This window comes from Numida meleagris, chromosome 1, assembly GCF_002078875.1.
Source record: "Numida meleagris isolate 19003 breed g44 Domestic line chromosome 1, NumMel1.0, whole genome shotgun sequence".
Classification (NCBI taxonomy): Eukaryota; Metazoa; Chordata; class Aves; order Galliformes; family Numididae; genus Numida; species Numida meleagris.
In genome coordinates this window covers 64915193-64929949 of record NC_034409.1, presented here as the reverse complement: position 1 = coordinate 64929949, position 14757 = coordinate 64915193, and the positions used below count along the sequence as shown (strand labels likewise).

Here is a 14757-nt window from a genome sequence, read left to right as displayed (position 1 = left end):
CTACCCTTCTCCCCATTATTCAATTCTCCTGTGAAAGGCAACCATCTGTGAGACATATTCCTAGCCACCTGCTGCCCCAGCCAGCTGTTTCAATTGTACATTGCAGCTGCCACCTATGGAAGAAGCTGGAAGCAAAAAATGCTCCAAGCAAATTGGAAATGGATTGGCAGGTTGCCAGAGACAGAGGGGTCGATTAAAACTCGAGGACAAAAGCTGACAAAAACTGTCTGTGAAATGTGGTAGTGAGGAGATAAATGGAAACTTACAGCAGGCAAAACGGCCTGAAGGGTCTCAGCAGGTTTCTTTCCCCTCAAGCCACTCTTCTGCTTTGCTAGAAGAAAGCTGTAAGAAAGCTTTCCTACTCAACTTAGCTGCATGGAGTGGGAAAACTCACTCCAGCTTTCTCCTGTCCCACGAATTGAGCTAGGAAAAGACTAGAATCAGAGTAAATTTCTAAAAGGTAGTTGTGAAAGGTTCCCACGCCTCATGTATGTGAGGAACTTACCTTGCAATAAAACTAAAATGGGATTTACGTAGTACACAGTCCTGTACTGGCACTGTATGCATGGGTAATTTCTAGTCTCCTGTTGGAGTACATTCAAAAGCACTACTGAGATACAGATGGCCTAAATTTCTGAAAAGTTAAGAAAGTAGAAAAGTCACACAGAGTAAGAAAAAAAATAAGGGTGAAAGATCAAATTGCCTACTCACTCAAAATCAAAATTAATGGGACAAATCCACAGCAGGCACAAGCAAAGAAAAGACTTGTTTTCACCAAAGCTATCCTGATTTACAGTAGATGAAGATGTGTCCCAAGAATCTTAAAACGAATATTCTATCTATTCTGTTCACCTTTGCCAATTACTGTCCTATTTTTGTTTTATTTTTAAAATGAAATCTTCAGGCAAACTTATCACTGCTTGATGGTAAGGGTTTCAACAGTTTACTGTCCAACAACAATATTAAAAAGGTGATGAGCTGGTATATCATTATGGGCAATAGCTTATTTCTGGTGTGAAGGGAAATTCTGTCAATTTTAAATAATTGAGCTACTACTAAAATGACATTTGTCATTCTAGTGAGTTAGCATTGCCAGTCACCACCAGCTCTAGTAACTAGTGTCTAGATTTACAATGCTGTTGCAAAACATGGAAGTTTAACTCAGCTGATGTTTCCTTTGTGGTTATGAAAATGCATCGCTAGTTTACTGAATTACATTAGAGTCTTCTGTTCCAAGTTCTATACACTGAATTTTTTAATAGTGGAAAATTAATTTCATTTATTACAATTAAAAATAGATATAATATCATTTCTAATGTTTGTTTTTACCAATTCTTGCTTCTATGACTGGATTTGGTTGCCAATCTTGTTATGAAACAGAATGAAATGCTTCAGAGAATAAAGTGCTATCTGCATTTCTTAAAAGAAGTTTTGGGAGCACGCATGCACACTTATGTTGCCCATATTATTAAATCACCAAGCTTCTTTTAAAAATCTCTTTAGAGATAACTGGACAAAAATCTCTGTTTTCCATTGCTTTTATAAAGACAAATCCAGTTTGCAGAGTAAATGAAAGCCGTTATTAGCATAAACTATGAAATTACTGCTAATTTTCTAAATAGAATTTGTTACTTGGGAAACTGGATTTAAAAGTTCTGGAACAGAAATATTAATAATCACATACATTTAAATGCTAGGTGGAAAAGAGCTTACTACTGGAGAACATGGTGGAGCAGAGTAGATAAAGAAGAAAAGTATATAGTGTGATAAACACTAGAGGCAAAAAATTATAAATGTGTGCTATATTTAAGCTCTTCAGTTTATACTGAAAAGCTTGAACAAAAAGCCTAAATAAAAGAGGTACGACAGCTCCTTCCACTAAACTGAATGGGATTACTAGATATTTTCATGATCAATTTGTGCAGCTAAACATGTATATTAAACACTCAAGTTTAGTCAGATTTTTTTACATTTTCAATTTTTGAGACTAGCCAGACAAGCAGACATGTCTTGTGAAGCAATCTCTCCTCCTAAAAATAATGACTGCTCTGTGTGTTTTGGGTGCACATAGTAGTATATCACTCTACTTGTAAAGATAGCTGCTTTACAGGTGGCTGCTGCTATTTCTGTATTATTGTATTTTCTCATGTTGCTCCACTCACCCAGGCTTTCCCATGTTCTAAGACAAGGGAATTATGAGAATTTCTTCTCAAAACACATTATCTATTGGTATTTATCGATAACTTGTTCCAGGAACACAGCTACTGCATGGGAAAACACAACACATGACAGTGGTCCTGAAGATTCCTGTACAGGTACTAGGTAGATATTCATTAATATAAAACCATGTCCTGATTTTAAATGAATGAATCAATGAATCAATCAATCAATCAATCAAATTTCTGCTAGGATTGTCTGCTAGATAAGGTACTGAAAATCCAGAAGATAAATTCTTTTTTTGAATATTTATATATATTTATATATGCATTATACTCATACATGCATGTATATATATGCATAAATGTGTGCGTATATTTATGTTTACATATACATACTTAGGAACATATACTAATTTTAACATTTAATCAAAAGCTGCCTGTCTAAGAAACTACTCACATTTTAGATTAAGTATACTTTCCATACACGTCTATTTGGGGATAAATAGCAAATCACTATTTATACAGTTTGGAAATATTATTAAGGGAAGTGTCCAGAGGACACTCCAGAAGGACATTTAGTAAACTAGTAGTTTCCATCTGCAACCAAGGCATGGGAAGATAATCAAAATATTTAATAGACACACAGTAGCGGATGATATCTCTACTTCCTAATGCACACAAGGATAAAAAGTGCTTGTAAAATAACCTGAGGTTGGATGACATCGACACATGTGCTACCAGTTGAAAGGCAGAGAATACAGTGAACATTCAGAAATATTCTATTAGATATAGGTATGTTCAGTAGTGTTATATCTTAAGATATATATAAAATATAAGTCCTTTACCACATTAAATTACATGGTTCCAGATAAGGATATCTATTACTCAAGATACAATTTCTGCTATGTATTTCCTAAGGCTATACCATCAGATAAGTCATTCAAAATTAGGGAAAAAAAAACAAAAAGGAAGTATCTACACAGGTCTACGTTGCAAAGTAAAGTGGAAGATTACACATGCTGAATTTTTCTTCTGACGTCAAAGGAGTTAAAGAAAGTACAGGCAAATTGATGATGACCCCAACGTCCATTCAGCTCTAGGAAAACAGAAAAACTACCATCTCTCATGGCACACTTAAGGACTCTAAGACAGAACATTTTATAGTTGGCATGACTAAGTTAATCATAAAACAGTAGAAGTTTCAGTCATATTTCAGGCACTGTCAGAAAAATGGCTCACTAAATGTTCCTCTTTATTTGACAGATAAACTGATTAGGCATATGATTATTAGCCTATTTATTTCAGTGAAATAAACGCAGTCAAAATTCTGTTCTGTCCTCACTAACACTTCCAGAGATCATGCAGGTATAAAAATATGATCTATGCTCTTTCTGACCTCACACTTCATAAACAAAATGATTACATTTCAAGCTGTTGTCTTTGCTTTGCAGGCAGGAAAGCTTTTGCTTTCAGAGATCTGAACGAGTTGAACTGTAAATGAAAGTTCATTTCATCCATCATTATTAAGCATGCAAAGAAAACCAGCTAGATTTTCAGATGACAGAGCAGTACAAGATGACAGAAGACCACATTCCTTTTCAGAGAGCCTTGAAGTGATGGCATAGCAAACAGAGTAATCACTGCATGCAATTAATACGATTACAGATGACCTTACACTGTACAGATGGACAGTGAATGGCAGTTACTATCAGAACTGTTACATCTTCATGACCACTAAAAGCAATGGAAACACTGCTATCACAAGTAGACTGATATGTAGATGCAACAAGAGACTGACTTGAACACACATGAGAAGTCTAAAATCCTTAGAAGAGGTCAGAGAAATCTCAGGAACAGGATCTTTTATCAGTAACTCAATGCTGCTTGGATACCTTGCAAGTTTTGAGGAAGACTACTTTTGGTTCAAACCAGCTAAGTAAAAAAAAAATACAAATGGTACCTTAACTAAGAGAGCAGACCTTTTATTTTTTCCCTAGGGACAGGATGAAGGCAGAGATAAGCAGGAATTTATCCATACCCAGTACTGAAAGGGTAATAATGAGAGTGAAAAATATTTCTGTTTATTTTAAACAAAAACAGAGTTTGTCACTGATGAAATTATGGATAATATTCACTGTAATGGAAAACGGCTGTATTACTAGTAAAAAAAATAGTCTTACCAGTAAAGCTGATGGGCTATTTGGATGCTCTGAAGAGAGCGATTCAGCAGGAGTTTCACCAGAGGGCCTTCCAGACTCCACTCAAACTTGAGCACCTTAACAGATAATAAGAATAATCACCTGCATGATGGTTTTGTTATCTTTTATTCAAGTAAAATAAAATTAATTGGAAAGGACATCATCTCCAGTGGTTAGTTTGCTTCAAACAATCCAACTTATGGAGAATACCCCAGAAATGACACCAGCAAAGGAACTTCAGGACACAAGTATATACTTATACTTGTCCCCTGCAAGACCAGTGGATATCATCTGGATTTCAGACATGTAAATATACACGCAAATATACAGCCTTTGCTATATTTAAATTTTTACCATTCTGGTTTGGAAAATAAATTCTATCCAAAAATTTATTTGTGAAATGGGAGCTGTGAAAGGCGAAATCTCCCATAAGCATTCAACCGCGCTGAATATTGTAAAGGTGTGGTTCCACTGTTTCACAGTAAATTACTACAATAGTGCATTCATGCGTACTTATGTATCTATATAGATATATGCATATATACATTGATATGCGTGTATATAAATATAAACACAAATATATACATATTAAGAAAATAAAACACAAAACCCTGAGGAACTCTGAAATGAAGAAATGTAAAAAATCCACGTGTTTGGAGTTACAAAGTAAGTGGATAATGCTTTCAAATTGGCTAGCTCCTCCTTAACTGCACAACAGGACTGATTCAACCACAAAGTTATTATTCTGGAAGCAACGGGCCGGTAACATGTAAAAACTTTTTTTTTTTTTTCCTTCCTTTAGAAAGGTCATTTTGTAATACATGGAAAAGATCAATGACGTTACCAAAACAATTACATTCTCCCAAGTGAGAATGTCTATACCTCCGTCCTGCTAATTCAATCATTTCATCACCCGATCAGTCTTTCTTACTTATTCCTCTTATAATGTATCAAACTGAAAGATACAAAAGTGTTTAATGAACTTACTGACTGGGACAGAAGACATCCTTGGCTAAAAATTTCTTTCTTACCTGAACCAGCTGCGGGAGGTATTCTAACAATTCATCATTTGACAGATTTTCTATTTGCTGGACTGCTGTTCTGCGAATATCTTTATCTGGAAAACTGAAGAAAAACAAATAGATATTACTAAGAGGTACCAAGACACTGTTGATGCACTGTAACTCTCTTGAGCTCTCACTGATGTGAAATGCTAGAAAAACAGGTTTTCTCTCCAAATGGAATAGGAAAAATCAATTCATTTGCTTTACTGTAACAAGAGTCAAGAAATAGATAGCAGATATTTGCTACTTAATTGGACTGACTGGTATAGTGCCATACAAGAAAATCTTAAACCCAGCATCAATCTAGAATACTGATCTTCAAATGCCTTTTTTAATTTGAACTATCTTGTGTTATAATTTCCTTTATATTTATTGAAACATGAAGGGAATTGTGGATCTCCCCTTACTGTTCTTAGCTGTAACAGAAAATTTCTGTGCAATGGAAACACTTAACAGTCACTTGAAAACATTTGTTTTGAGTAACAGCATGAAAACATGAAATTTTCTGTGCAATGAATCTTCATTTTAGGTAAACTGTTTCAATGTCAGTGCTCCTGGTTTATAACATAACACAATTTAAAATATTTCTTAAGCAGAAGTAATTTTGAAATGGAAAGCAGATTTTCATTTTAGTTCTCCTGAAAGAAAATTTCATAAAAAATCAAGACATTCCCTCAGGAGGTTTCCAAGTCCGTGAAAAATGCTTCTCCGATGGGATAATACTCAATTTTCATCATAAGCTATACCCTCAACAAATCCTGGCAGGAAATTTTCAACAAGTATTTAAAATAAGCTGCATTCTCAAAAACGATCTGGTTGCAATCAGTGTGGCTATGGCCTAATACAGATTTTGTGGTGGAACTTCATTGTAACTGATAAAAGAAGAGATGCTGTGGCAGCAATGATAAAAACAGGGAAAGGAGAATAGACAATACAGCTGCAAAAATTACTTTTTTTTCAAATAAGAAAAAGAATGAAATTTTGATGTAATCTTGTCTGATAAAAACTGCCTCTTAATAGTTTCCCTCTTATAACAGAAAAAGACAAAAAAAAGTGTTTAATATCTAAAAGCTGAATTACTTTGAAAAAAAATATTCTGTATTTTGATATGCTGCCCTTTTGACACTAACAGAGAATTCCACGTACAAAAAAGCTGCCTGGGTTGCTTCACACTTAGGCATTCTGCCACTGTCCTGCTTTTATGGGGAAAAGAACAGATGTGTTCTTCTGCATATCTGCTACATGGCATCATCCTTAACTATCTATCAGTACTTGAAGCTTGTCCATTACCATCCCAAGAGTCTCTTCTGTCTTCTGAAGCAAACTGGGAACGTTCATACAAAACCTTTCTCTCATCAGGATTGTAAGAGTGATCATCTCTGCCAAAGGGGAAGAAATGTCTTCAAATGACAGTCAATTACATATTGTTTCAAAGAGCTACTGGGCTTCAGTTCAGTTCTCTAAGGGCAAGTATCTGCTCCACAAGAAGCAGTGTATCCCTCCATTTCTGAACAAATACAGCCATTAGACTCTTTCATACACTACAGTCCAGTGTCTCACTGATTTGGCAGTCCATGCCATACATAAAAATGATGAATAAAGACCACAGATTATGCTGTCAATTTGCCCTGGAGGAATTCCTTTGAAATCAGAACTGTCACTTATGGCAGAAGGTGTAAGGGGGCCATCAATACTGTTGTTTTATGTGCTCAGCAGAGAAACAGACTGGTCTTCTCCTAGCTTTTTATCCAGCACCTTTTGTAAAATCCATATCCACTTGAAAAATAAATCAGAAGTAAAACACAAGAGGCAGTGCCACATTTGCAGCAGTGACTTGCTGATTGCTATCACAAGAAAACAAACTGTAAAGGTAAGTGCTCTCAAGTATAATGGCCCTTGCAGCTCAAAAGATGAGTTTTTAAATTTAATAAAACAAACTGAAATAAAATAAGAAACAGACCTTTGTATGCTTTGATCATCAAATTAACTACATTTCATCTAATAACAGTGGACATTTAGAGAACAAATGGCTAAGAGTAAGACCTACTTGAGATGCCTGGCTTTTACGCTGCTACCACCGGTAATAATTTCCAACTCCCTGTTAACAATGTGGCTCAGTTCATATTTTAATATTATATTTTTCTGTTATGGTACATATTTGATGATGTTTATAATACAGTTAATAAATACTTGCATGATACTGGAAGGGCCTTGATGGGGACAGACAGAATACTTTATAAATAAATTATCATGTTTGTCCCAAATTAGCCTATTTTGCAAGTACTATTTATTTATTTACTTATTTTTTTACGGACAACCTATTAGGAACATGAAGATGTTACTTTAATATTCATATTGCTATTTAGAACAAAACATACTTCAAGGAGGATCACATATTAAAAAAATTAATTTCTTCCATATCATCATATCATCTAATTTTGCAGTTGCTCCAAAGGCTTGTGTGCCAAGCATGTGCTGACAATATGGAAATTAGTCATTTTCTTTCCCTTCTCCCCTAATTCAGCAGGTTACTGAACAGTGAAATATGTTCTATACAGACATAGAAATTTCCACCAATGTTGGAAAACACTTCCAAGATCATCTACTACAACTGTCCACCTACCACCAACAATGCCCCACCAAACCATGTCCTTTAGTACAGCATCTGACTTGAGGTGTGCCCTCACTGGAGCTGAGTACAGGGAAATGATCATTTCATAGAATCATAGAATGGCCTGGATTGAAAAGGACCTCAAAGATCATCAAGTCTCAACCCCCCTGCATAGTGCAGGGTCGCCAACCACTGGACCAGGCTGCCCAGAGCCATGTCCAGTCTGGCCCTGAACACCTCCAGGGACGGGGCATCCACAACCTCCTTGGGCAAACTGTTCCAGTGTGTCACCACCCTCTGTGTGAAAAACTTCCTTCCTAATATCTAACCTAAATCTCCCCTGTCTCAGCTTAAAACCATTCCCCCTTGTCCTATCGCTAGCTACCCTCACAAACAATCGTTCCCCCTCCTGTTTATACGCTCCCTTCAAGTACTGGAATGCCACAGGAGGTCTCCCCGGAGCCTTCTCTTCTCCAAACTAAACAAGCCCAGTTCCCTCAACCTTTCCTCATAGGAGAGGTGCTCCAGCCCTCCGATCATCTTGGTCGCCCTCCTCTGAACTTGTTCCAAGAGCTCCACATCCTGCTTGTGATGGGGGCCCCAGGCCTGGACGCAGTACTCCAGATGGGGCCTCACAAGAGCCAAGTAGAGGGGGACAATCCCCTCCCTCTCCCTGCGGACCACTCCTCTTTTAATGCAGCCCAGAACATAGTTGGCCCTCCGGGCTGCCAGCACACACTGCTGGCTCATGTCCAGCTTCTCATCCACCGGGACCTCCAAGTCCCTCTCTGCAGGGCTGCTTTCAAGGAGTTCTTCCCCCAGGTTGTATAAATACCTGGGATTGCTCTGGCCCAAGTGCAGCACCCTGCACTTGGCCTTGTTGAACCTCATTAGGTTCTCGTGGGCCAACTTGTCCAGCCTGTCCAGGTCCCTCTGGATGGCTTCCCTTCCTTCCAATGTATCGACTGCACCGCTCAGCTTGGTGTCATCTGCAGACTTGCTGAGGGTGCACTCGATTCCATCGTCTATGTCATTGATAAAGACATTGAAGAGCACTGGTCCCAGGACTGAGCCTTGGGGGACACCACTTGTGACCGGCCTCCACCCTGACACAGAACCATTTATTACAACCCTTTGGCTGCGACCAGCCAACCAGTTCCATTTCCCTACTCCTGCTGACTACACTATTTCAGATACAAGCCAGGATGCCATTGGCCTTCTTGGCTACACTACTGGTTTATGTTTAGCTGATTACATCCCCAGGTCCATTTCTGCTACACAGTCCTCCAGCCACTCAGCCCCAAGTCTGTAGCGTTGCCTGGGGTTGTTGTGGCCAAAGTGCAGGATCCAGCACTTGGTCTTGTTCAACTTATGACTATAACTAACTGTGAGAAATCACTTTAGGTCTGAGAAAACACGATCATTGTTTACATATTGGGGGATAGGTGATTTCCAGGGCTTGCTAAAATGGATATGTAATTTTATATATGCACTGAGAACTCAAGAATGAGATGAGATGACCATACCACAACAGAGTCAATATTACAACCTTCAGGGCTCCTAAGCAGCAGGAGCTCATCTCAACTGTGTATATCTGATCAGTTCTGGAAAGAATTTGAACCATGACTACCAGGTTCTTGACATGTGACCTTTGACAATTGTTTGTGAGGGCAGAGATTTGGGTACCCCTCTCCCTGGTTGTTTTAAGATTGTAAACAAAATCTCTGAGAATTTAGCATGAAAAATAGCAACTTAAAATAAAAGCACTTAAAAATGTTTGATTTTTTTCATTGCACAGATTTTAAATGTGATTGAAACTGGCAATTTTCATTCAGGTTTCCAATTACTTTTAGCTGTGGTATTTCTTTTTCTTTTCTTTTTTTTTTTTTCTTCTATTTTTCCCTGTTGACAAGCTATTGGTCAATAAATAATTAAGTGGATAGAACTACTGTGATCCTCATTCATTTGCCTGAATTGCAACACATTGTACCTTTCTTCTTTTGAATAATTATGTATTTGTTGTCCATTCAGGTAATGAGTATTCCACAACAGGGATTCTAACTTGTAAGTTTGTCCCATGTTTATATTCTCAAGGACATTACCAAAGAAAAAAACAATATGTAAACAATGGTTGCCTAGCCTGCAACTGTTCACATTATGAGGGACTTCAAATTTCCTCTTTACAGCTTGTCTCGCAACCTGGATACTCCTTAAGTTATTAAACTGATTTCCTTTGATATTTAACCTCAACAAACCTTTTGCTGTTTTGTTCTTTTATCCCTGCATGATGCCAGTGATTGACAGCCATCCATTTTGTAACTTCTGTCTGAGTAGTTTAAAACTGTTCGGTCTCCCATGAGATTTTACGATGGTTTCTGAAAAAGCTGAATATTGAGCTGGATGAGCACAGACTACAATTTGCTTTAGAAATAAGAGCAACATCCAGTCTGATTATTTTCATATAGATAGCCAGTAGGGAGCATCTTGTCAGGCCATACCTTTCAGCTAAATCAGATTCAAAACAGAAAACTAAGTACTGCTGAGGTATCCTGTGGATTTGTGATATTCTCTTGAGATTTTGGCATCTGCCAGTGGTGACTTGATTGTAAATGAGAAATAGATGAGCATTTCATTTTTTTTTATTGCAATGCCTCAAATAACCCTATGCTCGAAGATATTTGTCAGATAAATGGAACTGTGCATTTCACTACATTTTCTAGCATTTGAGGACTTCTGTGAAAAATGAAATGGCCTTTCATGATCCATCTTTTAAGTTAGAGGCTTATAATATGCAATAAAATTCTCAACTCTCTGAGCCAGCAAATCTACTGGAGTTAAGATGCCAATTCAAAAACAACAATAACAGAAACCTCTAACAAGTAAAGGATATTTTGTCACTGACACTTGCAACCAGGCCTGGAGAGAAAGTATGGGAGAACTGTTTAAAAGAATATGCAGATAAGTTTCAGGTGACAGTTTAAGTATTTTAAAAGTAATTAGATGAGAACACAAAAAGAAATTTAAAGAATAACAACTAAGGAGTTCCTTAGTTTTAGCATTTCTGTTACGATTAACAGTAGATTTCATTTGCTTTTTGTTGGTGAATTTTTTTCACTGCTCTGAGGGCTTCTAAAGAAAACTTTGTATGAACACATGAGAATTAGAAAGTAGCAAGGACTAGAAGAAGTTACAAAAGAGAACAAATGCCATTATTAAAAAGGACATCGGGTTTTCACAGTCTTTAATTGAAAGAAAATAATACATTCCCTTCTCACTGCGATATTCGAACCCTTTGTGTCCCCACACACTTTAAAGAAAAACTCTGTAGTCAGTTGCAAAGTTCATGGCCTGACACACTCAACAAAAAGTATACTTTAAGTAACGTTTATACACAGTGTCTACAAGCAATCATGCCTAAAACTACTAACAATATGTTTAAGATGTCACAGAGGCCATATGGGGAATCATATCCTAGCAGAAAACAAGGGAAGGAAGAAAAGAACAAAAAGTATTCTTTCACTTGAAAGCCTTATGATCTAGAACATCAGTGTCCAATCTTTTGTCATGCCTGGGCCACACTGAGCAAAGAGGAATTGTCTTGGGCTACATATGAAATATGTAATATAGTTAATGTATGTAAGTAACAAAACCTATTTTATTTTTTATTAAAACATAAAAAACAAAGACAGCAATAACACCATAAAACTAGTGGGTTATTTGACTTTGTTTATGTGAAACTAACACATCAGTCTGGTTTGATGGATGTAGCTACAATTCTTAGTGAGTTTTCAAGGTTTTAGTCAGAGATTTTTGATGAAACTTTACTCTTCCTGTACTTCATCCTTTAAAATAGTTATTCACAAAAGTGCATACTGCCAAAAAGTGGTGATATGAATAAGGCATGACTATGAAATGAGGGATATTTTTCTCTGCTAAGATAGGTCTTATAAAAACCTAGTAAAGTGACAAAATCAAATGTTTGAGCTGAGTATCTGATTGCAACTTTACACATTCCATTTGAAAATTTGAAGGTAATATATTTATGTTGACTGAAAATGAAATTGCAAATATACAAAAACATTGATTTTTTTTTAGGAATCTTGAAACCTATTCTCAAATTCCTTTATCAAAACAGAAAGCAATGTTGAATATTTCCATATTTCACAGGACTCCGTTTAGCCAGTGAATCAAAATGCATTAATCACATTCTCATACTTAATGTGTTGTCTATTCCTAACAACATATGAAACCTTATGTTGGTTATTGCAGAATTTCCTGTACATTACTACAAAACAGTTTTATAAATTTATTAGAAGTATGTTAAATGCATCAAACTATAAAATTAATTGTAGGTTGCTGCTTTATTCTTACTTTATTTCTTTGCATAAACCCATGGTTGCCCTCCACGCTGATATACAATTACGACCCTTTCAACCAAATAAGATGGAGACAGGCCAGATGTGCTCTAGCTGCACCTGTATGATAACCAGTCTACTGAACATTCAGCTGTAGACTTGCAGGGAACAGTTCTAATTCTACATTTATTAAAACAATGGCAATCTGACTCAACACTTCTAGAATCAATTTGGCTTTCAAAAGTTTATGAACGAAGTCTGGTTTCAAGCTATCTCATTTTATTATAATTATTGTTTAGAAAGTGAGTTTCACATATATTGGTATATATTCTAACCTGTACAGCTCCACAGATATTCTGCTAAATCGTGTGAAAATCAGCAGTAATGCTTTGAAAGTCAAAGGCTGAGGGATACTACAAACATAAGCCTATTATCTCTGGCCAGGGAGGAGTAGGAAAGAGCCTAATTTCTGCTATTTGGGTTAATGAATTCATTTTGGCTTTCATTTTACATAATTTGAATATCAAAATAACCTGACAAAAATTTGCAAGTATGATTGCTCTATACATACACAGAACATTGGCATGCTACAAATATACCATATGAGGTAGCATTTCTAACACTGTCTTTGGAGTCTCTCAGTCATGAAGAACATTCTTTGAATAAACAAGTATACTGATCTCATTTCCCTGGCTAGTCTGCCATGCAAAGTAAGTATGTTCAGAGAAAGCTCTAATTTCACTAAAATTTGGCTTTTTTGCCAAGCTCAATAAGTGAAGTTAATAGTAAAACTCATAGGGCACCAATAAGCAATGGTGGGAGGGACCATCCTTATGCCCTCTGCCTTAGGCAAAAAAATATATATTTTTTAGGCAATCCCTTCAATCACCCTTCTCTGAAATTAGAAGTAAACCTAGAAGTATAAAATCCTATTTTTGACTTTGCCTTGCCAGCCTTCTCATCCCAGACTTACTGATTAAAGAAATAATCCTTTTTTTTTTTTTTTAAATTGTTTTCTTTTAAAGTGTTGGCTTCTGGAGCTTTAAGAATCAATGCACTTGCTCCAAGTACTGGATGCAAGATTGCTGCTGAATATATCTGTGAAATGTACCATGATTGTGTTCCCAATTTATGAATATTCTTCCTTTCCACAGAATAAATGACTGGTATCATTTGGCTGCCTTCGTATGTGCCTGAAAAGCTGAAGAGCAAAAGCAGAAGGATGGATGTGCTCAAAGAACAAGAAACATCTATTAAACTGTACATTTAACTGTACATTGTGTAGTGAACAATTTAGAACTTTAAGAAAGTTGCAAAGAGAGTTCTAACTCAGATGCAGGATAACAAGGCTTAATTTGATGGGTCATGACAGCTTTCCCTAAGCACCCCAGTGCTGCCTTGTAACTCATACAGTGAGTTAGCACCTCCAATGATTTGACTTTTTTATCCTCGCAACTGTGAGCTTGAGCTGAATCACTGGGACAGATGCTTCTTTTTTGCTGTGAGAAGAACGGTAATTTAGGGTCCCCAGCCTAAGACTTGCAAAAATGATTAGTGATTTTGAGTACCTTCCCTAAACCATATTAAGAGGTAGCATATTCTTGCAGGAATTCAGCTTTTCTATTATATACTGCAAAGTTAAATTCCTGAAAATGAAGCAACATGCTGAGTGATCGGAAAGTCTTGATCTTTTATGGTGCTCCTTACAGTATGGTATCATTTGTATGCGTCACAGTTTAAAATATAGAGCTCAACTGTGGATCTCCTTGCTACAGGATGTCTTTTAAGTTCAATTGTAAACATTCAATTCACTTTTATTAAGAAAAAAACAGAAGAAAAATGTAGGAGAGCTATTAAATCTAAAAACCTCTCTGAGGTGCAGATTACTGGAAGTCGGGAGAGTAACGCAACATCATTATAATTGGCCTATTTTTGTTGTCTTCCCTAGTCATCTGTTGTTGGACAGGATGCACTAGACTGACATTTGTTCTGATTTGGTGCAGCTGCTCCTGCACTCTTATATTATGTTAACAAAACATATGCCCAATTTATTTTACTTACCTAGGATAAGATAGGGATGGTAACACAAGTCGTTAAAATAGATATGAATCTATAAAGAGTATTTCTTTTATATTCTGCTCATGTTTTATACAAACATGGACCTTTCAGCTGTGTCTCAGTAATCACAAGAAATCAGAGAGCTGTTTTGTTGATGATAGAAGTCAGGCACTGAGTTGATGAATTGTCAGAGCCAAGCATAATACAGGATAGAGATGAATGAACCTTCAAAAACAGCTCAGTTATGGAGCCTACAATCTAAAGTCAGAGAAGGGAATAGTAAAGGGAAGTTGGATTGTATCCAATGCTATT

The 14757-nt window shown here is 36.6% G+C and overlaps 1 protein-coding gene across 6 annotated transcripts in view; it reads right to left on the bottom strand.

The window, feature by feature from the left end:
* Positions 1–14757, bottom strand: part of PIK3C2G (phosphatidylinositol-4-phosphate 3-kinase catalytic subunit type 2 gamma) — a 313307-nt gene that overhangs the window by 113677 nt on the left and 184873 nt on the right. For all 6 annotated transcript variants that reach the window (XR_002436670.1, XM_021390880.1, XM_021390901.1 and 3 more), the window contains 2 exons: positions 5389–5482; positions 4340–4434 (listed from right to left, as the gene is read on the bottom strand). Coding sequence is in view for 5 of the 6 variants with exons in the window: in XM_021390880.1 (XP_021246555.1) it covers positions 4340–4434; positions 5389–5482 (189 nt within the window). In the remaining variant the exon portion in view is untranslated. The remainder of the gene's footprint in view (positions 1–4339; positions 4435–5388; positions 5483–14757) is intronic.